This window comes from Triturus cristatus, chromosome 2_1, assembly GCF_964204655.1.
Source record: "Triturus cristatus chromosome 2_1, aTriCri1.1, whole genome shotgun sequence".
Classification (NCBI taxonomy): Eukaryota; Metazoa; Chordata; class Amphibia; order Caudata; family Salamandridae; genus Triturus; species Triturus cristatus.
In genome coordinates, this window is record NC_140581.1 from 491,376,053 (window position 1) to 491,400,316 (window position 24,264).

Genomic DNA, 24,264 nt, shown 5'->3' on the forward strand with positions numbered 1-24,264 from the left:
TCTCCGCCGACCGCTTCAGGTCCTTCGACACCCTGCTCATGGAGCTCACTCACTCGCTCCCTCTGCGACAACGTCAATCTTCCCCAGGGAGTGCGGAGCATCTACACCATCGACGGCGGCAGGAAGTCACCAGCCTGGACGAGCTGCTGGAAGGTGAGGGCCCCTGTGCCCACGGGGCACCAAGGAGAGGGAGATGAACAGTATTGTCTATACTTGTCTGCATTGTGATATTTGTACTCAAAGGGGGGACTTAACAAGTAAATGCACTGGTAAAGGCACCTAGCTGTCAAGCAGCGTCATGTCTTGTGTAGGGTCATCTCTACCAAGACCTGGTGTTTAGTAAACAACACTGTTCACTGGGATTTGCAGGCCCATTCATGTGGTGAGAAATGCCAAAAACCAGCCCCAGAATACAAAACGTCTTTGGTTTAAAATGAGGCCTAGTTGAAGGTATCACATGTAACCAGTAAGTTAGAAGCTGTCACTGCATGAGCATGGTATTTTTAAGGAATGATTAATCCTATTTCTTCTAAAATGCAGCATCCAGTAATTTTCATTTATAGAATTTTATAAATGCTTTTACTTTACCTATCTGTTTTGTGTTCCTTTAAAAATGTGTGTTGTAGTTCTGTATAGTTAACTGAGTTTTTATACAACACACATTCACCGATTACCTAGCTTCTAAATGCTTCATATGTCAACTGAACGCTATGGGTTAGTAATCTCCAAGTTCTGCTAGAGTTGCACGTTGTTTGCATAATGTTCAGCATTAATTTCTTGAGTTTGCTGTGGCTATATTACCTGCATTGTTGAAAAGACAGCTTCTCTGTGCAGTTCATATATTGCTACACCTCTGGCAGCCTGTGTTCTGTAAAAGCTTTCATGTATTGCCCCTGTTGCACCTGCAGTGACTGGACAATTTGTTTCTCCATTCCACGTTTTATTAGCCTAAGAGTGCATCTCTAGGTAGTCCATCAGTCCGTGCTATTTGTTCATTATACACAGTAATCTCTGTGAACTGAAACCTCTCTAATCATAGACTTTTTTTTTTAAGTTTCTCCTTTGACTGCGTCTGGTTTTCTGGCATTGAGCTTTCTGTTGGTTGCTTGCTGGAAATGCTAGTGTGTTTAATCGGTGCATGAACTGGGAATGGCTAGGACAGCACGGCCTCTGAAAGGGCATGGCACCTGATGGAGAGCAGGTGTGAGAGGTTGACGGTAGCATGCGGTGCCACAGGTTTGCTGGAGTCGCGCTTAGATATTGAATGTATCTGCATGTTATTGACGCTAACCCTGTAACATCAAACCACAACCACAATATTTTGCTGCGTTAGTATAACGAGCTGTCGTGTAATTTGAACCCCTCTTTCCTTAATTACCACTTCACATAATTAACACTTCCCCGATCACTTATGATCAAACGACCAAGAACAGTTTTTTTTTAATGTCATTTTGCTGGCACCTGACTGCACAACCCCAGAGTGTAATCTTGTAACCTGCCTGTGCATAGTTGAAGGATATAAATACTGATGAAAAGATGATATAACTCCTAGCAAGATCATAGGAATTAATACACTGGAACCTATCGGTAAGAGAATGTGAAGTGGTTGGAAGTTGGAGATAATTGGAAGATCTTTGAAGATGTAATGCAGTCCTATGTGTGGCCAAAATTTAAAGTCACAGCTGAATTACAGTAAAATTAAATTTCTATTTAAAGTAGTGGTTCATTAATCAATTGATTCCAAAACACCCATGGGTGTTTATGCCCTCCTCTGTAAGCAATTGCTGTTTAAACAAGCATTGGCATTGCCAATAGGTCTCGCTTTTGGGAGCTTATAAGTATTTAGTTATGCAGCACAATATCCTTGGTGCAACAACATCAACTGTTGCATGGCTAAACACTTATAAGGTCCCAAAGGCGAGACCGATTGGCTATGCCAATGCTTGTTTTCTGTGCCAGTGATGACGAATTCCTGCCGATCTTTTATTTTCTTATTTATTCTTTGCTTAAAAAGCTGAAATTTTAAAAGTTGAAGTGCAGCATTTTACCGATGTTGAAAAGAAAAAAAAATGAATAACAAATATTTAAAGTTAAAGCACGACGTTTCAGAGCTCTTAAAAAAATGCATTTGTGAAGGCGCGCAACGCTCAGTGAAGGTTTGATGACAACAGAGCTTGAGCAAGCTCTTTAAACAAGGAGGGAGGGGGGTGAGAGCGGGTGATTAGGTTATCTGTGGGCAAGCTAGCAGTGCTAGTGCTTAGAGTGGTGTCTGATAGTAAAGCAATGTGCTCCCAAAATTAGTAGTGTTCAGGAAAACACCCACCAAACCATCCATTTTTATCAATCCCACTCTTCACCCCCCTACCGTAACATTTTTTTTGCAACTCATATGTTCTTATTTCCTCACAGGGTAAAATGGGGGACTTTTTCCATCAACTTTTCACACCTTAGCTCCACCATAATCCCCTCTTGCCAGCTTCATTGCCCTATTTTGTTTAAACCGTTTTAAATCCCCTTCTGACCCCCTTTTTCAACCCATGCTTTGCCTTTCCCTAGGGACGTCTAACACCATTTATTAGATTCATACTTATTTTAATGTTATAGTCTGTTCCTGGCACCTTGGCCTCCTTCCTCCTCAGGCTGTGTGGACCCTGAATGAGTAATGTTGCAGCAGGCCTGGAAACTAGAGTACTGGGGCACTTTCTCCATGTATCTATCTCTAAAGAAGGGACATCACTGCATTTGACACCATCATTCCCAAAAGGAAGAGACATCTTTGGTCTCTCACCTGAAACTTCTTGCCTCCTCCCATAATTCAATCAAACCACCATGGTATTCCCAGCTAAGGAAGGCACAGACAAAATCAACAATTGTTTGGGCCTTTAAAAGCCATGGAAGGCCTTGATCCACAATCCTTGCTCCACAGCAACCTCGGCAACCACCTTCAGAGTAACACTTCATCATGAGCCTAGTCTAGCATCCGTTATTATCCATCACCCAAATCACATGAATCTTCATAACATACAGACACGTGATAAACACCCTCAAACAACTGAAAACATACTCTAACTCCTCCTAATAAACGCATTCTCTGCAGTACTGCAGGCTCCAGACACTGCAGTCCTCCTTACTGATCACAAGCTCAATACATTCTTCTTCACAGAAACATGGATCAATCTCAACATTCTTTCACATCCTAGATGGCCTTGTTCCCACATTCTCCAGAATCTAACATACAGACCACACTCTTAAAAAGAGGGAAAACCTCAAAGTCATCCATTTGTCCTCCTACTTTCTTCACCCTAGGCAAGTACCCAACATTCCACTCTATGTTGCTTCTAACGTGCCAATTCCTACTCCCTGCAGCCCACTCCACCATATCTACAGACGTCTTGGTCAAAGCAAGAGATTTAAAGCTGAAATCTAAGACTTCCTTACCATTGCATCCTGGTAACACGCCCATACGACTCTCCTCAGAAACTTTAACCTCCCAGCATTAACAAAAAAGTCGTTCTGGATCAACCCAACCAACATGGTACAGCATGTCACCCATCCAATAAACTCCAAAAGTCAAATGGTCAGCTACATCTTCTTGACATTACCAACCATCCAATGCAAACCACTCATACCTCTGGAATAAACTGACCACAATGCCATCCCCATCACTCTGCTCAGCGTCCTACCAACACTGTAAAGTCAACCCAAAAGAGAATAAGCTCTCAGATCCTTAGAGAATTTCTCTATTAACCTGAAGCACAAATCCATCTCTCACCATAACACTTCAACAGCAAAATCCAGCATTAACTCCCTTCTAAACGACCTCAACTCATTTCTAAACAATCATATGAACACACAAACTTCAATTAAAACACCCAAGTCCTAGCCGAAACTACTTTGTCACTGAAAAAATACAGAAGATCCAACAGCACAGTGAGAGCAACATGCCTACTTCTCCTCTTACAATCCCACCTTCTCTGCTTCATTCCACACTGTCATCCTTCAAACCTCTGTCACTCGCGGACCTCAACAACATACTGAAACCCTGAAAGCCACAGTCTAGGAAGATGTCTTATCCTCATTCACCAAAGCTGTTGTAGGACAAGCCCTCTTAATTACTTAAAATCATCAAAGCCTCTTTCAAGCAAGGAGTCTTCCCAGAAGCTCTCAGGATAGACCAGATCCTCCCTCTCCTGAAGAAACCCACACTAGACCTTGATCCTCTTTCACTCACCGATCCCTCATCAACAAGATTATCTAAAAATAAGTCTATGTACAACTCTAAATCACGTCAAGTCCAGCTATCTCATGCATGACTACCAATCCAGCTTCAGATCATCATGCAGCATTGAAACAACTACTTTACAATTCATGGACAACAATTTCCTGAACCCAGATAAATAGGACAACTGTGTCCTGATACTGCTGCTTTCAAAACATCTCACCCTCATTCACATTCTTCAATCTCGAATGGGATCAGAGACGTTTTAAGGCATGGGCAAAGTGGGCTCTGGCCCAGGGCCCCAGCCTTTCAGGGGGCCGCCTAAGTGAACCAGCTCTGTTCTGCAGATTTTGCCCTGATGATTATTTTTTTTTACAACTTTATTTATTGAATTTTAAACCCCAACAGGTTGGTTGTACACAGATCTAGAGAGCGATCATCAGTAAGCCCGTTTTCAAAAGGAGCAGATCTCCAGCGACACAGCAATCAAGCACATTCAGTATGATAAAAGAAAATACAATGAGGTACATATCATAATAATAAATGCAGGTACCTCTACCAGCATGCCACGCGTCTTCATAATAATAAAAATGTCACATTACAAATCACTTTCATTGTCGGACGTGAATGTCTGTTCGCTTCCATTTCCCGTTGGATTAAGTAATTTTCTGCATAATTCTCTCCACATTGCGACATCTTCCTCTAATTTATCATCCTTTCTACAAGTCTTCATATGCAGCTCTTCAGAAAGGGTTATTGAGATATGACATTCAGTGCTTCTTTTCATGATAGGTAAGAGCGAAATAGTGGTGCTCAATGGGGACAAGAGTAGTAGCAGTCAGTAGATTTAGAGCAGGAGTTACTCGCTCTACACCCCATGTGATTATAGCAATCAGAACAATATATGAAGTGAGTCCAATAATGAACATACTCTTTCGATCACAAACTTTTGCAGCAGTTGATTTCTTCTGCGCAGGCATGTTCATCTTGTCGTTGAACAACAGAACAGATGGTGCCCCAAGGTCCTGGGCAGACGTTAGTTTCTTCTGCGGTTGAGACGAGTAACCACTAAAAGAGTACCCCCCTTTGTAACTCAGTCTTTCACTACCCAGGACAGTGGCTCAAACAGTCTTTTTCAGCAACAACGTTTCTCTCTTTCGGGGTCGCAGATGATATCGTGATGTACCAGGGATCGTGTGGTACGGTAAGACTTCCTCAGGTTCTTTAGGTGACGTGGCTTGTCCTTTCTCTGTGTCCAGGATGTCGCGATGATCTGCCAACGCAGCACGGCTCACTAGGTCATGCGGAACCCTCCGACAGTGGGTTGCATGGATCCAGTTCTTCCGATTGGTCACTCGCACCGCAGTCCTGGTGGCCAAAAGCACTTGTTCTGGTCCACGCCACCTCGGTGCTAGGAAGCTGGCTCTCTGGAAGGACTTCGTCACCACAAAGTCCCCGGCCCGTAGATCATGGCCCTCACCCTGCGACCTGTCTGGAAGCGTTTCCCGAACCGGTTGATGAATAGAAGACAAACTGTCAGTCAAATGGGACAAATAGTCGTTCATCAATCAATCAATCATAGTATTTGTAAAGTGCACTACATACCCGTGAGGGTCTCAAGACGCTGGGGGGGGGGGGGGGGGGGGGGAGCTGCTATTGTTCGAAGAGCCAGGTCTTGAGAAGTCTTCTGAAGGTCAGAAGTTCTTCGGTCTGCCGTAGGCGGATGGGGAGGGTGTTCCATGCCTTGGCGGCGAGGTGGGAGAATGATCTGCTGCCGGCGGTCACTTTTCGGATGCGGGGGACGGTGGCGAGGGCGCGGTCTGCGGAGCGGAGCTGGCGGGTGGGGGTGTAGAGGCTGAGTTGGCTGTTGAGGTACGCTGGTCCGGTGTTGTGGAGTGCCTTGTGTGCGTGGGTGAGGAGTTTGAAGGTTATCCTCTTGTGGACAGGGAGCCAGTGCAGGTTTCTCAGGTGGGGTGTGATGTGGCTGCGGCGAGGGATGTCTAGGATCAGGCATGTGGAGGCGATCTGGATGTGTTGGAGCCGTTTCAGGAGTTTGGCCGAGGCTCCTGCATAGAGGGTGTTTCCGTAGTCTAGTCTTCTGCTGACGAGGGCATGGGTGACCGTCCTTCTCGTCTCGGTGGGGATCCACTTGAAGATCCTGGGAAGCATGCGGAGGGTGTTGAAGCAGGAGGAGGAGACGGCGTTCACCTGCTTCGTCATGGAGAGGGTGGAGTCGAGGATGACCTCTAGGTTGCGTGCGTGGTCGGTGGGTGTTGGGGGTGTCCCTAGTGCAGTTGGCCACCAGGAGTCATCCCAGGCCGACGGGGTGGATCCGAGGATGAGGACCTCAGTCTTGTCAGAGTTCAGCTTCAGTCGGCTGTTCCTCATCCAGTCGGCGACGGCCTTCATTCCTTCGTGGAGGTTGGTTTGGCCGTGTGGGGGTCCTTGGTGAGGGAGAGGATCAGCTGGGTGTCGTCAATACATAAGGTACATCATGTATAGGGCGTGGCTTAGGAATCCCCCAAATATTCATTGGCCTCCCAAAAACTACCTCTTATGGTGCGAGGCCAGATCGTGTATGTGGTATCTATCTAATGGATAGCAATGCCAAGGGCCGTGCATCAGGCCAATTCAGAGATGTGGAAGCCTGTATTTTGGCCAACTTTAGCTTAAGGGGAGAGTTGTATCGTTCCACTAGCCTTGCTGATTGTGGGTGAAAAGCAGCATGGAACTTCTGATTAATTCCCAATCCTTTCATGAGATAATCAACAACTTGCCCAATGAAATGGGGTCCGTTGGCATTCCACAAAACTCGACAAATGCCAAATCTAGGAAAAAGCTCTTTTAGTAGTGAGAGCTGTACTATCTTTCGTGGGGTATGCCTCTGTCCACTTACTGAAGGCACAGACCACCACTAAAACATATTTCAGATTATTACAGCGTTCAAGCTGGATATAATACATTTGCACCCCCAAAAGTGCAGTAGGTATGGCAAACCCTCCTGTTGGAGTTTGTGTTCCCTTTCCAGGATTATACTGGAGACAAATCAGACAAGACTGGACTATCTTTTTAGCTGTGCCGGCAATATCTGGATGATCCCAAACTTGCATAAATTGATTCGTCATTGTGGACGCTCCAACATTTGCTGGCCCATGTGCCATGTGAATCATAGGATGTAAATAGGCTGTGGGTAACTTCCATTTTGTCATTTCTTTATTCCTCCAACAGCCCTCATCATCCAATGTTCCCTCCTTAGACCATTGGTCTAACTCATCAACAGAAGCAGATTGTTGTATGTCCAGTACTTCTTGCCTGGCATCAAGCCAATGTTCAGCTTGTGACTTGACCACATACATAGATGTAGTACTTTGTTGCATTGCAGTCTCACGGGCTGTGTGATCCGCAAAGGCATTTCCTTGCCCTTTTTTATCAGTCGCTTTCTTGTGTGCGCTACACTTGACAATTGCCACTTTTTTAGGATATGTCAAGGCAGTAAGAAGATTATGTACTAATTCCCCATGAACTATTTGTGTCCCATGTGAAGTAAGAAAGCCTCTTTCCTTCCAGAGTTGGCCAAAATCGTGAGCCACTCCATAAGCATATCGGCTATCGGTATAGATGTTAACAAGTAGATCCGTACTAAGCTCACATGCTCTTGTTAGCGCTATCAACTCAGCTGCCTGAGCTGACTTCTGTGGAATACGAGCTGTCTCAACTACTGTCTGAAGTGTTGTAATTGCGTAGGCAGCAGATGTCATGCCATCGGGCAATTTCAAGCAAGACCTGTCAACCCACAAATCCCCATCAACACTAGAAAGGGGCATATCTTGTAGGTCAACACGACCCTTTGTTTGTTTTTCAGTAAGGGATATACAATCATGTGACTCTTGTGGCTGGGACTGAGTAGCTGGAAATGGCAATAATGTAGCAGGATTCAGAGTCGAACATCTTTTCAGTGTGATATGAGGGACCAAAAGAGTTGAATATGCTACTTACCAGTATGCATCTGTTCTTGGCATGTAGGGCGGCTGACATTCATATCTGTGCATAGATCGCCGCCTAGTGTTGGGTCCGGATGATTGCACATTGTTGTCCTGGAAGAGTCTTCGAAGTATCACGAGATAGGTGGCTCCTCCCCTGGACTACAGTGCGCATGGGCATCCTCTCCATCCTTAGATTGTTTTTCGCCATTGTGGCAGTGATGGAGTAGATACAGTAAGTGATGACCATGCTATACAGTAATTCTGAGTGCTGCAGCCGCTACAGGCGCCGGGGAGGAGGGTGGGCGATATGAATGTCAGCAGCCCTACATGCCAAGAACAGATGCATACTGGTAAGTAGCATATTCAGTTGGAGGCATGTGGGCTGCTGAATTCATATCTGTGCATAGATTATATAGCAGTCCCTCCATTAGCGGCGGCTGCCCGTGCCAGCTGCAGCAGTCTGAAAAAGAGTTTTGAGAACAGCCTGTCCTACAGCTGCCTGCTGTTTTGAGTGTACATCTACACAATAGTGTTTGGTAAATGTATGTATAGTGGACCATGTGGCTGCTCTACATATTTCCTGTAAAGGAATGTTTCCTAGGAAAGCCATGGACGCCCCTAACTTTCGTGTTGAGTGGGCTCGTGGGGGAAGCGTTAATGTGCGTTTAGCTTTTTGATAGAAAATTTGAATACATTTAATGATCCATCTGGCTATCCCTGCTTTGGAAATGGCGTTGCCCTTGTGTTGTGGAGAAAAGGCAACGAAAAGTTGTTTTGTTTTCCTAAAATCCTTTGTTCTGTCTATATAGTACATGAGGGCCCTCTTTACATCTAGTGTATGGAGCATTCTCTCTGCGACATTTTGTGGACTTGGAAAGAAAACAGGCAGTTCAATAGTCTGATTCATGTGGAACTGCGATATCACTTTAGGCATGAATTTGGGGTTGGTACGTAGTACAACTCTGTTTGCGTGAACCTGTATGAATGGCTCTTGAATGGTTAGTGCCTGGAGTTCACTAACTCTTCTTAACCAAGTGATTGCCACTAAGAAAGCTACTTTCCAAGTGAGGAATTGAATCTCACATGAATGGAGAGGTTCAAAAGGTGAACCCATTACTCTGGTGAGGACCACATTGAGGTTCCACACTGGTGCCGGTGGGTGTCTTGGGGGAATTACTCGTTTGAGTCCCTCTAAGAAGGCTTTGATGGCAGGCACTCTGAATAAAGAGAGGTGCTGCCTGTTTTGAAGATAGGCTGCTATCGCGGTTAAATGTATACGTATGGAGTTGTATGCCAGATTGCATCGGTAGAAGTGTAAGAGGTAACAGATGATGTTTTGAATGGATGCGTCCAGCGGGTTAATGTCATTGTTGTTGCAGTAAATGACAAACCTCTTCCATTTAGCCGCATAGCAAGCTCTGGTAGTGGGTCTTCTGGCCTCCTTGATGATATCCATACATTCAGGTGGCAGGTTTAGGTAGCCAAACTCTAAGACTTCAGGAGCCAGATTGCCAGGTTCAGCTGTTGCGGATCTGGGTGCTGAATTTCGCCATGGTTCTGCGTTAAAAGTGCGGGTTTGATCCGCAGCCTTTGATGCGGCACCACGGAAAGTTCTAGAAAGGTGGTGTACCATGGTTGGCGTGCCCATGTGGGAGCAACTAGGATGAGTGTCAGTGAGTGTTGTCGCAGTTTGCGTGCCACTAGCGGTATTAATGGCGCTGGGGGAAAAGCGTACGCAAATCTGCCGGACCAGTTCATCCATATCGCATTGCCCTGTGACTGCGGATGTGGGAACCTGGCGGCAAAGCTTTGGCATTTTGCGTTTATTTGTGGCGAATAGGTCTATCTCTGGATGACCCCACTGTTGGAAGTACGGTTGGAGTACTGACGGATGTAGCTCCCACTCGTGCATCTGGTGGCTGTGTCTGCTGAGCAGATCCGCCATCTAGTTGTCCTTGCCCGGGAGGTGTTCCGCCATGAGGAATATGTTCCTCTGAATGGCCCACTTCCACATGCTCTGAGCCAGATGAGACAACTGTGGAGAGTGTGTTCCTCCCTGTTTCTGTATGTAGTACATGGCAGTCATGTTGTCCGTCCGGATCAACACAACTTTGTTGCACAAGTGTACTTTGAATGCCTTCATGGCTAGGAAGATTGCCATCAGTTCCAGAATGTTGATGTGCATCTTCTTTTGCTGTGTCGTCCATAGTCCCTGCACTGTGTAATTGAGTACATGAGCTCCCCATCCCTGGAGAGAGGCGTCCGCTGTCAGTATTATTTGCGGAACAGGCTCTTGGAACGATCGGCCCTTGCAAAGGTTTTGTGGATTCCACCAATGCAGAGAGTTGTATGCCCGACCGCTCACCAACACTAGGTCTTTTAATTGTCCGTGAGCCTGATTCCATTGACGTGCTAAGCACTCCTGAAGCGGGCGCATATGTAGTCTCGCGTGCGGGACTATGAAAATGCAGGAGGCCATCATGCCTATCAACTGCATGAACACTCGCGCAGGAAGGGAGTGTTGAGGTTTGAACTTTGTGATCAGCAGTTGCATGCTGTTGATCCTCACTAAATTTGGCTGAGCTGTGGCTGTCAGAGTGTTTATGGTCGCGCCCAGGTACTGTCGTACGTGTGCGGGTTGGAGATGTGATTTTGGGTAATTTAGTGAGAATCCCAGACTGTGAAGAAGGTGAATGGTGAGGAACATGTGGCTGGCACATTGCTGGGCTGACTTTGCCTGAACAAGCCAGTCGTCCAGGTAAGGGAAGACGTGAATGTGCTGTCTCCGTAGATGTGCAGCCACTGTTGCTAGGCACTTGGTAAAGACCCTGGGTGCCGTCATTACTCCGAAGGGGAGAACTTTGAACTGATAGTGATGCCCTTGAATAGTGAACCTGAGATATTTTCTGTGCGATGGGTGTATGGGTATGTGGAAATACGCATCTTTCAAGTCCAGTGTGGCTAGGAAGTCTCCCTGACTGAGTAGCGGTAGAACCTGCTGTAGGGTGAGCATATGGAAATGCTCTGATAGAATGTAGTGGTTGAGGGGTCTCAGGTCTAGTATAGGTCTGAGAGAACTGTCCTTTTTTGGGATTAAGAAGTACAGAGAGTACACCCCTGTCCCCTGTTGGTTGACGGGCACGACTTCTATTGCACCTTTTTGCAGCATACTTAGTACCTCCTGCTGCAATAATGACAAGTGCTCTACGGACATAGGACGGTGCTTTGGCGGTATGTTGGGTGGAGTGGACGTTAATTCTAGACAGTAACCGTACTGGATAATGTCCCTGACCCACCTGTCTGTGGTGATGGTTTTCCAGACTGACAGGAACTGCTGGAGTCTCCCCCCGACAGGTGTTATGTGGTCGGGGGCAGGGAGAAGGCGTCACTGTTTGTTTTTGGGGGAGGACCTGGTGTTGCCGTACCCACGTCCTCTGCCTTTGGTGTTGGATCCACGATATCCAACTCTGGTGGCTTTATCATAGTTACTTTGTGTGCCCCCTTTATTGTACTGCTGCTGGGACCCCTGACCTCTAGCTGCTCCTCTATTCCCGGGGCGACGAAAGGAGCCACTACGAAACTGCTGCGACTGCAGAGCCCCCATTGATTTTGCAGTTTCAGTGTCTTTCTTAATTTTTTCGAGGGTAGTGTCAACTTCAGGGCCAAATAAATAGTCCGGGTTGACCGGTTGATTTAAGATATTGTTCTGAATCTCAGGCTTGAAGCCTGAGATTCTCAACCATGCATGCCTCCTCAACATGACGCTTGTGTTGATCGCCCTTGCTGCAGTGTCGGCTGCATCCAGTGCGCATTTGATGGACGCATTGGTAAGGAGTTGTCCCTCTCTGATAAGGAGCTCCGCTGCCTCTTTGTATTCATCTGGCAAATGTTGTAGCAGTGATTCTAGTGTGTCGTAGTGGGACCTATCATAACGGGCCAGGAGTGCCTGTGTGTTGGCAATGCGCCAGATGTTTGCCGCTTGCGCTGCTATTCTTTTGCCTGATGTCTCCAGCACTTTGGACTCCTTGTTGGGGGGGAGGAGCATCACCCGTTGTTTGTGAATGGGCTCGTTTGCGAGCATTAGCAACAACCATGGAGTCTAAAGGTAACTGACCCCTAATGTACATAGGGTCTCCGGGTGCAGGCTTGTATTTCTTTTCAATTCTGGGGTTCAGCACCCGTGCCCTGGTTGTTTCTTTAAAAATGTATTTTGCAGGTTTTAGAACTCCCTTCAACATTGGCAGAGTTTTGACGGTTTTCTCAGAGGAGGCGAAAGTGTCCACTAAGAAGTCTTCTTCTACAGTGTCAGAATGGAGTTCCACTCCATGATTGGCAGCAGCCCGTTCTATGAGGGGATTAAAGGCAGCAGTGTCCTCTGTGGGAGATGTCTTTATATTGTAAAGCTGCGTGTCAGGAGTATCTGGTGCGTTACCCTGGTCGGTGGGGTCATCCCATGCCTGATCTGGGTCTTGCAAGTGATCATCAGGATCGATATCCCCAGGGTAGGTGGTATCATCCCCTATATAGTCCTCTCCTGCGTCTGCCTGTGAATGCGTAGGAGAAAAGGACGGCGGATCCTGATGGAAGGGTTGAAAGTGTTCATGAAGCACTGGTTTGGAACCTGCCGGCAATTTGTGTTTCAGAGGAATTTTGTATGAGTCCAAGCCCTTCTCTGGCGTGATTTTCCGCTTGTGGAGCATCAACCTACCAGTGTCGGCGTCGATAAAGTGTGCCTGTGAAGGCTCGATATCGGTTTGGCCAGTGGATAGGGACTGTGTTTGGCGGACACGTGTCCGAATTTCGAACATCTTCGGTGCCGTGGGTGGCGGCAATCCAAATGTGATGTGCGCTGGCGCCGAGTGTGATTTTGCGGCCTTGTGTGTTTCGGGACCCGACGTAGAGGGGAGGGTTGCCCGGTCTCTGATGCGTTGCAACGATGCTGAGACCTGTTGCAAGGTGAACGTAGATGGCGCCTTGGAACCGATCGGCAACTTGGAGGTAGGCGTCGAAGCGGCATCAGACTTATTTCCAGTCTTTGGGTCGTCGATCCGAAGGGAGGTATCGACGCTCGTCGGAGTCGATGATTTGGCAGGCGCCGCCGTCTTCGATGTCGACGCAGACGGGTCGGCCACCTTGACCTTGGTGGGTTGGGCCGTAATCTTCGGGGCCATAGGCCGAGGCGCCTTGTGGGGACCGAGGGCCTTCTTCTTTGGCTCGGCACCCGGACCCGTCGCGGTGAGCTCGGCACCGAAATCTCTTTTGGCGCGGTCGGTGCCGATGACCTTTGCCGGCGTCGAAGGAGTGTAGGGCTTCGAGGCCTTCGATCCGATCGCAACCTGGTTCACTTTCGGTTTCGATGTAACCGGTGCGACGGACGGTTTCGGTTTCACTGAAGGGAATCCAGTCGTCTTCGATAATAATGGCTCCTGTGAAATGTTCGAGGCCGGGCCTTGGGGCGGGGCCGAAGAACCGTGTGATTGATCTTGGGTAAGGCCCGCAGGCGATCCCTCGACCTGAGCCTTATGACGACTTAGCCTCTCGGCCTCCGTATCGACGGGTTGGCCTAGCTCTTCGCTGGAGCTATCTTCCTCGGCCCCAAGGGCCTCATTGTAGTCTCCTACCTCTTCGACGACGTCTTTGCCCTCAAAGATCACCTCATCGTCGTCTTCCGATCGGGAGTCGTGTTCGGAAGCGTGGCTGGAGTCTACGTCTTCTACGCTCTCGGCGTCTTCGTCCTCGGTGCTAAAGATGTTGGCCGGGGCAGGCGCCGATTGCTATGCCTCCAATCTTGCTGCCCGTCGATTCCGGAGAGTCTTCTTCGAGCGGAACCGGGCGCAGGCCATACATTTTGACTCATCGTGATCCGGTGAGAGACATTTGTTGCATACCGGATGGACGTCGATGTGTGGGTATTTCGGGTGGCATAAAGGACATCTCTTGAAGGGAGTCCTCGATTCCATCGTCGATCGAAGTTCGATGTTCGGACCAAAGCGGATCCGAAAAGCGTGAAGAAGGTGCTAAAACACTAAAGAAACTGGTCGATACCGAACGGGAACAGTACCGACGAGATCTAAAGGCCTTTTGGCCTTAAACTAAAGTTTCCTAACTTGAGCTAAGATAAGCACATCCGAACCCAATGGCGGAAAAAAACAATCTAAGGATGGAGAGGATGCCCATACGCACTGTAGTCCAGGGGAGGAGCCACCTATCTCGTGATACTTCGAAGACTCTTCCAGGACAACAATGTGCATTCATCCGGACCCAACACTAGGTGGCGATCTATGCACAGATATGAATTCAGCAGCCCACATGCCTCGAACCAATTAATATCCTGTCAATCGAGCACTAGCCAAATGTTGTGTTTTCATTTGGTTTAACAGGGCATCAACTGAATGGGGCACTAGCAATCTATGTGACAAGACTATTCCCTCACTTTGACGTATGGACACAGCTGTCGCCGCTACCGCTCGAAAACACCCAGGCAACGCATGGCCGACTGGATCAAGGACAGCTGAGAAATATGCACAAGGGCGCTGCTTATCACCGTGTATCTGGGTTAAAACCGAGACAGCGCAACCTTCCCTCTCGTGTACACAGAGTGTGAAGGTCTTAGTTGAGTCTGGAGTTCCTAATACCGGTGCAGAGCAAAGAGTTGGAAAGCAATCTGGCATTCAGTAGTCCATGGGAGAGGCATCGGAGTGTCTTTAGTCAAAAGGGCTAACAAGGGCTTAACAATGTAGGAAAAGCTATGGATCCACTGCCTACAGAAAGAAGTAAGACCAATCAGTGCACGAACATCCTTCTGAATATGGGGCACAGGCGTGTCTAAAATAGCTTGAATGTGGTCTGGTGTGAGTGCACGTCCCTCCTTAGACAGGAGGTGACCTAAGTAGGTACCCTGCTGTCTACAATATTGCAATTTCTTCCGAGATACTTTGTGATGTTGAGATGCAAGAAATGATAGCAATAACTGTGTTCCTTCTTCACACTGTTCAGGGGTATCAGCAGCCAACAAGATGTCATCGACATATTGAATAAGAACCACCCCTTTTGGCACAGGGAAAGAATCAAGCTGCCTTTTCAATGCCTGGCTATAAATGCTGGGACTCTCTGAATACCCTTGTGGAGCGCTACAAAATCTGAATGAGCGATTATTCAAAGTGAAGCCGAACAAATAACGGCTGTCAGGATGAATAGGTATTGAGAAGAAAGCAATCTTCAAATCGATCACACTGAATGTAGTTGCAGTAGGAGGAACCATAGTAAGAAGTGTTGTGATGTCAGAAACTACCGGATATTGGGGCACTACTATCTTGTTGACCTCTTTCAAGTCAATGATAAATCTATAAACTTTAGAATCAGTGTCTTTTTTCAAAATGGGAAGAATAGGGCAATTACAGATATTGCAAGGAACTTCTTCCACAACCCCCACTCTGATCAAATCCTGAACAATATGTATCAATGCTTCTTCACCTTTCAAGAGATTTTATATTGGGGCAACATAGCACCTTCCTTCACTTGAATATGTACTGGTAGGATAACCATTTGACCCACATCGGTATCTGATGTAGACCACAAGGTACTAGGTAGCGATTCCAAAGCAATATCCTCTTTAATAAGGCAAGACCTCTCAACCATTACATAGTTGTCGTTTAAAATGACACGCACACCTTCTGGGAAACAACATATTGTAGCACGAAAAATTTTAAGCATATCGATACCCACAATGTTATCCAGCGTGTTAAGGGAAAGCAGAAGTGGACATGTAGCAGTGAATTTATCAAGACGAAATGCAAGTGGTTGCGACAGTGGGCTAAGGGAAGGTGTCCCATCGAATCCTATCGATGTTATTGTTGTGCCAGACAGGGGAGCCCTAGGAACCAATTGTTTAGACAGAGCGCTACGAGTAGCTCCCGTATCGACCAGAAAGCAATCAGTAGAACCCAAGATGTTTGCATCGACATAGGGACCCCTCTGATCTACTGGGACCTCAACCGGTTCCTTACCCCATCCTAGGCATTCCTATGCATAATCAGATTCCTTAGGACCATCAGTTGCATAATCAGCCATTTGGTATTGGTTTCGCCTATCAAAGGTATTAAAAGAATTAGGATTGTCTTCAACTGCCTCAATTCTGGTACGATTATCCATGCCTCTCCTATTTGCTGTGTTCCCAGGGCGGCCTATAATACTTCCTCTACCCCTCTGATACAAATGGGGGCACTCAGAACGCCAATATCCAATCTCTTTACAATACGCACACTGATCAGAAGACAAAGTTTCTCGAGGGAAAGGGGGCACACCAGGGCGATACATCGCACGTCAACCTCTACCACCGCCTCTAAATGAGGGACCATAGACTTGAGCCAACATAACTTTCGTCTTTAAATCCTTTAACTTTTTATCCTCCTTGCCTTTTGCTTCCAATTCCTGACGCTCATAATACTGGGCCACAGTCAAAACAGAGACAGGGAAAGACGTAGTCCATGAACTCTCGCTGGCCTTTAGACGACTAGCTATTTCTGGCAACATGTTAGCAACAAATTTGTAGACAAACAGATGCTTACCCGTGTCATCTGTCAACGACTGCCCACTAAAGTCATGGAATGTCTCTTCGAATCGTGCAAAGAAATCCGAAACTGACTCATCCACTTTCTGCTTACAAGACGCTAATGTAGTCCAATCTATTTTCTTAGGAGGTATAAGAGTTTTCAACTTAGTTACAATAGCTTTGGGAACATCCAATATCACCTGTTGTGGTTTCTGTGCGGGCTCTCTATCAGCGTCTATTGCCTCTAAATGCACCCAATGATCACCATAAGATAAATTATCGTCTATCTACCTCATTACCTGCCTTCGTTTATTGCAATAAACAAACAAACAAAACCAGAATCTTGGCCTAGCAAATCCAAAACAAGAGTGTCGCTTCAGCGACCTTACCAAACCAAAGTCTCCAATCTCCACCTGCCAAGCTCTGGGTCGACCTATGGTCACTACAATTCTTATGCCAAAGGAGATCTCAGTGGGGACCGGCCACCACCTGGAGGGTCAGATCGGGAAAACCGGAAAAGCACTTCGGTCTGCAAAGACAAAGGGTCTCCCCGTGCAGGGTACCTCCTCAGTAAGATTCCTGTCCTCCATCATGACCACTCCTTCGGACGGCCACGTCTCCGATGAGCCCCACGTGTCGGGCGCCAAACTGTAAAAATGAGCCTTTTTAAGGGCCCACGGGTGCAGGGGTTCACCCTTATCTGTCCACGGGTCCTTAGATCAACAAAATAGAGATTGGCACGGAAGCTGAAATATCAAATAACAAGTTTATTCACTCATGAGTTAGACCACGTCCATACAACACCCTCAAGTGTTCCAGGAGGTAGTGGCTTTGGATACACAGACCATGGTGCTTTTATACTGAGTTTTCTGCACTGGTAAGCATGTAGTTACAAATAGAAGGTACAGGCCTACACAGGAATAACTACCGACAAACATGGGCAAATGAAAAATCACTTAGTCAGCAAAGTGGGAGGGGGAGCAGGAGTGCTTATGGCAGCACTAAGAGATTGACAGTTGAGTCTGAGACCAGGTGTTCTGGCAGCTACAAACTCTTTAGCATGCATATTGCCTTTAGCTGATTCAGGAAGTTAACTAAAATAGACAACACAGGCAGGGAAAAAGACGAGCAGCAGAGGATGGAAGAATTACATAGCTGACAAAATGGAAGCCACAAACAAGATGGTTTCAGCTTATGCTAACAGAGATTATTTGCGATTTCCACAACCTTATTATTTTCACACTGGAGATCCAGCTGGATGGCTAAGAGCGTACCACCGGCAGGTCCGAGCCCCCTCCAACATTGACGATATTTGCACCGCAGAGCCAGGCCAGGCCTCACCAAGTCTCTTGCCTCTGCAACTGTCTTTCTGCTTCAGGAGCATAGGGTTCACCGACCCGGCCGCTGCTCACTATCGCCTCCAGTTGCTCTTAGTGCATCACTGGGGTGTGGGGGGGGTAAGTAACCTTCAGGCCTCCCCAATGTCCCAATGTCTCGGTTCTGATTGCTGCATCACTCCCAGCGCTCCACATCCTTGTGCCCGTACCTCCAGTTCCAATTAGGGCTCCTCAGAGGATCTCCATCAAGTCCTGGGCCCATTTCTTTTAGCAGGGCGCTCCCGCCACAAGCACCAGACGGCAAATCCTTCTGAGCTCCTTTTCAGTGGCGCAGCAGTTCCACTACCCCCGCCCGCCACGAGAGGTCTGAGCACCACCGTTTACTTCGGGCAGGGCTCAGGCCCCCCAGCAGGACTCCACCGCAGACTTCTCTCCACTACCGCGGATCACCATCAGGGCTCCCAAGCCACTAGCTGGTCCAAGTCGGCTCCACCACCCTCGCTTGTTTCGCCCCCGCTCCTGGCAGGCGAGTCGCGGCGTCAGCCTTTCAGTGCCGCAACTCCTCACGCAGCAGAAGGCATTTCAGGTCAGCCAATCCGGGTCCCAGCGACAGCACGACCAGTGCCAGCCAACTCTCAGCCGCCCGCCCAACACAGTTTGTCCGCAGGGTGACGGCTAGCAGTATCAATCCACGGCCGTCCCCCGTCACAGGCCCACACAGCAGTCTCTGCACAGTATTGGCTTTCGCCCGCTGTTACCGCCGCTGGTCCGCCTCGATCATCTCTGCTGGGTCAAGGGGCCAATGCTCACCTATTCCTGCTATTCTAGGTAGTTTCTGCCTCATATTTAACAGGATAACTGGGCGGACCGGGAGCTCAGAAGGCTCACATCCTGTCAGCCATGTTGCTTGGCCACGCCCCACCCTGATGATTCTTAAACAGATTTTTTAATTACCACTTTCCTTTGCTTTATTTTCAAGGTGGGTGATATGTGTGCCTATTACAGACATTTTGTAGAGAAACTTTGTATTTATGTTTCATGCAACATCCATAAAATAGTTTTTTAGATCAAATCAGGACCTCACTATGAGAAATGGTAGAGTGTCACAGAGATAATTTGCAATAACATTAGCTAGCAGCTGCTGTTTACAATATTGAAAACCCACATCAGTATCCCTTCATATTACATGTAAACACATATAGAATTTGGACCAGTGTGTCTGCGCACAGTCAGTGACACGGCCAAAGAGGGCATGAAAGAGCTGAAATAGGATCATAAATTTGAGACTGTTTCTCACAGGGGCCCCCAAAATGTTTGGCCCAGGGCCCCTAAAATCCTTAAGATGTCCCTGAATGGGATTCACAGTCAATGTTCTCTAACCAACACCAGTTCCCTCACTGGGGCACCTCAAGATCCTATAAGTTCCCCATCAAAACCGGAGTCCCTTAATGATCCAATTTGCCCCCATAAACGCCAACCTCTATATGAAACCTGTTGAACTCTACTCACCAATAACTTTTTCATCAATATGCAGATAACCTAAAACTGCCCATTAACATCTCCTCTGCTGTAAACAACCCTTACTTCAAGTATGTTCATTACCTAGCTAAAACGTACCCACACCAAAATTGTATTCCTCCTATTTGCCAACAACAAGCATAAGTTAGTACAAGCTTGGTTCAGCAACACGGAACCAGATGAATTTACAGTCCAACTTTCAAAGAAAGTCACTCTGATTCCGTTGTGACACCGACCTCACCAGCAAGGAACATGTCATTAAGCAAACCAAAAAAACTTGGCCTGAGCTTTCTCCACTAAAGTGAAATCATTCTTCCCAGAAAGTGACTTCAGAACTACTGTTCCAGACCATGCACTCTTGCATTTGGATGGTGACAATGCCCTGCTCCACGGCTTCCCAGATTCTACACTTACCCCATTTAAGGACATCCTACATGCCATATCATGCATCATTAAGGGCCCAAAGAAATACCATCACATCACATCACACCCACCCAAATAGAACTCCACAGGCTCGCATTGTCAACTCGCACCAGCTTCAAGGCTAGGGAAACCAATGGAAGTCAATTAGGGTAGGAGGGATATGATGGGTTGTTTTGGGCCCTGATGATGCATGCTGAGAAGCTCACCATCTCAAGTAGATTACAGCACATCCACAGCCAAGACACCATCAGACTGGAGATAAAGAAGTGCAACTTAATAAACAAGGAAACAGGCTTTGCCCATTTGAACACCCAGGACAAGTATCCATTAGAATCACCCCAACCGTCTTTAATTTAGGAAAGAGCTGAGAGGATATTCAAATTCATCACACCTACACCAAGAAACTTGCAGTCATAGGTCTTTGTAGACTTTAAGCCACTGCACTGTGAAATAATAGGTGTCACAGATGGACAACATAGGAAAAAAACAATAGTGTTTCAGGGTTTATTCAACCTGGGCTCATTGCTAGGTTCCCCATTCATGTAATAACACCACTCTGGGTGGTCTTCGTAATAGTTTGTATCCTGATCTGGGTAGTTAGGTCACATTTATGTCCACTGTGTTTCTCTAACCCCATCACCAATTGAAAGGAACCTCTCTTCTCTATCCCTGGCTTTCATGCTTTTTCACTGCATTGGCCAAGTCAAATAGAACCCCTTTTCTATTGCTTCATGATCCTCCCTCATGTTGGGCTCTATTTCACATTTTCATAACCCATCCTCCCCCCGATCCCCACCACCCCCCGCCCCGGGGAAGCGCCCTGCCCAGTTAATAAAACCATGTGTCAAACACATTGGCACTCATTAGAAGTGGATCAATAATGTCAAAGGGCCCAATAACAGAAGTTGGTGGGCCCATCAGAATGATGAATCACAATGTTTTTACGTTGGGGGGGGGCTAAGGCTTCCAAACTCTCCATGTGAACTACCAGGGGAAAACAAAAGGGAATCAGCACGGACACCCAGATTCTTGCATGTTATTTCCCCAAAATCTTGTAATTCCCCTCTATTTTCCAGCTCAGGGACTTACTGGGACCAGTAATGGGATTAGTAATAACAGCGAGGGTAAACAATGGAGTTATTCTGGGCCTCTCAATTTGAGGACAGTGTGTTCATACTGTCTCGTCAACACAAAAAAACAAATTTTCAAAACGGTAAGTCAAACAGACACAAAGGATATATTTTTGATTTTCATTTTCTTCTGGTTTAATACTGTACCCTTCCTCGTCAACTGCTGGTATGCTCTAAAAGAAAAAGAAAGCGAAACATTTAGTTTAATCATACATTTTACAAGCTCCGAAAACAACACTTTTAAAAGAATGGAAAACATTTTTTCCACATGTCTATTATGACAAATAATACCCACAATAAGAATTAGATGCGATTAAAAATAGGCACATGCAAGTAGCTTTTACTCATATAAATGGGATTTTAAATAGACAAGCAGAATTAAAGCATAAAGTCTTGCAAACTACTGTTTGCTTTGTTGTAATACACTTCAACAATTCCCTTCCAGAGTTGAATTGAACTTGACTCAAGAAGCAAGAGACTGCAACAAAAGGGACAGTGTAGGCAAATAGCTTTAAAAAGCAATATATAAGAAGTTGTTAGCCTATATTTTAGGCCTCAAAGAATAGTTTTTAATAGCCAACCACCATTTTGAAAATTACCTGTAATACCACATACGACAGGCAAGAAAAAACTAAACAGACACACGACAATCTACAATTCGGATTATGGGATAAAGAGTTGTGTTAAGAAAAATGTATAGCTGCATGGAAAGAACGCATGGGATAAAATACCTCTGAGTTTAGCACGGGAAATGGAGTTGATATGTATTTATGTTCAATATATACGTCATAGTAAATACACAGTTTTAAAGGTGTTGCTTTTTAATAGTAACCAATAACTAACCCCAACTGAACAGGAATACATTACATTAAACTGTAATGCTATACATGAGTTGGTTGTGGCGCACAACTATCTCTTCCTAAGTGAATGCCTCCTTGGAGTCACTATGAGACCAAAATGAAAAGACCATGTTTACGTATAGTGTTGTACAACAAGGTTTTGTTGCCCATATCAGTGATCAAGCTTAAGTTGTGTGTGCCTTAGCCAGTGCAACTCGAATGACTTCTGAAGCAGTATTTGTTAATCATTCAGAAAATATTCTACACTATTTTTGCTAAGTCGAAATTTGATGGCAGTATGTCGTGAGTGAAGGACTAGCCCTGTGCTTTCTGCATAAATTATGGAGCATTTCCAACCCTTTTACATAATGATAAAGTTATTTGGAATTATTTTGTAGAAACATTTACTACACTGCCACATACTCTGCTCTTTGCCACCCACTTGCATTTGGGAGAACTCAGAATCATTTGTGTGTTAAAAACTATTTGTCTTTAAACTACTTTATCTTTGGTTTAGAACAAACATTATACATCTTAAATACAAATAACATTGGGAGTAGAACTCCTCAAACTCAGCAATAAGAAGAATTGGCAAAACCAATAAGTCTGGGCTTGGTAATCTGGTATGACTTTTGATTTTTTGTTAAATACAAGAATATGCCACAATAATAACAAATGAAAAAAAGAAAACATGCCACCACCTAAACATGGCGGCCATAGGATGCAATATATATAAAATTGTATGTAAACAAAATGTAACCATCGTATATAAATAACTCCAATAGAATATGGGCGCCTCCTAACAGGTAATTGTATTTAATCCTGTTGCTGAACTGTACTTCTTTCTAGGCAGATGTGCAGGTGTAATCGGGCAAAATGCATAGAGCTATACGGTGGAAGGTAGAAGTAAACTGTAAATGACGGTTGAAGAGGTCCATGCATGAAGAGGGCTGACCCAAAACCACTCTATGTGCGACTCTTATGTATGAACTTTTTTGATTACATGAGGCTAATGAACCAGCCAACGCTGTCTAAAGGCCACACCGGTTTCATATAAAATGTCAGCAAATTAACATCATCGCCACCTTCTAATACACTCTAGGGCTGGTTTATAAACTTTACATTTTGTGCCTTAAAACTTTAAGAATGAAAGCTTTTTGGAAAATTTCCACAAAAGACCCCAAAGCACCTTTTCTCTGGTATGTTCCACTATTCACCTAAAACACACATTCTGTGCAATGCTGGATCAGTCAAGAAGTCAGTATATCTTAATAGTATCATCAAGTGTAGATAGAATACAATCATTTGTGTGCAATGGCTTTAACTCTATATAACACTCAGTTTGTGAGGATCAGTCTTCAAAAACATTCTTCAATAACAATTTAAATTTTATAGTAATTGACCTGTTACAAAAGATTTTATCTACTTTAATATTCTATTGCCATATTAGGGAACTGTGGACACTGCAGAAACAGACCATTTAAAACAACTTCTTACCAATCCGTTTTCCTATAACTAGGTCCAGGGGATTAGGAAATACCAAGCAAAAGTCATCTGGTGTCCCTGTGTAAATCTCAACACAATGACTGACTTCAACTGGAGTATCATTTTTATACCATGAACACAGTGTGACATGGCCCTTCAAGGGAATCTATGGTGCAGTCATGACATCAAACTGTAGTGGACAGCTAAACAGTAGTTCAAATTTCACCTACACAATAGATGCCTTCACTAATCAAATTAGTAAATGATTGCCAGATATACACCATAGTCCTCGGTGCGCACATACGTAATAACGAAATGGATGCAAAACTACTCCTACTGGTAAGTAACCATTTCGTTTTGAAGCATGAATCCTTTTCTGGATTCACATGCTGTGCATCAGATTATGTAGCGGTTTCTCCCGTGTTTGAGAGGCTGTGCTGAGAGGAAGACTTAGCAAACAGGTGTTGAAGCACCCTTTGTCCAATTTGAGATTCCTTATTTATCTGTAAAGCCACAAAATAATGCTTTGTAAATGTGTGTGGTGATGCCCATGTTGCTGCTGCGCAGATGGCATCGATGGGTACATTTGCCATGAAAGCCAGCATTGCTCCTTTCTTTCTAGTGGAGTGAGCTGTTGGTTGAATTGGCAGTTTTTTATGGCATTGGTATAGCTTAGTTGTATAGCTCGTACTATCCATCTTGCAATGGTTGCTTTAGTGACAGCTGATCCTCTATTAGTATGGGAGTAAGCCACAAACAACTGTTTTGTTTTCCTCACT

General features: G+C 45.7%; 1 protein-coding gene across 3 annotated transcripts in view; it reads right to left on the reverse strand.

The window, feature by feature from the left end:
• The window catches only part of FCHO2 (FCH and mu domain containing endocytic adaptor 2), a 1,031,922-nt gene that overhangs the window by 454,751 nt on the left and 552,907 nt on the right, over positions 1 to 24,264 (reverse strand). For 2 of the 3 annotated variants that reach the window (XM_085632342.1, XM_085632344.1), the window contains one exon: positions 21,267 to 21,334. In XM_085632342.1, coding sequence (XP_085488468.1) covers positions 21,267 to 21,334 — 68 coding nt within the window. The remainder of the gene's footprint in view (positions 1 to 21,266; positions 21,335 to 24,264) is intronic. The other variant, XM_085632343.1, reaches the window with a different exon arrangement.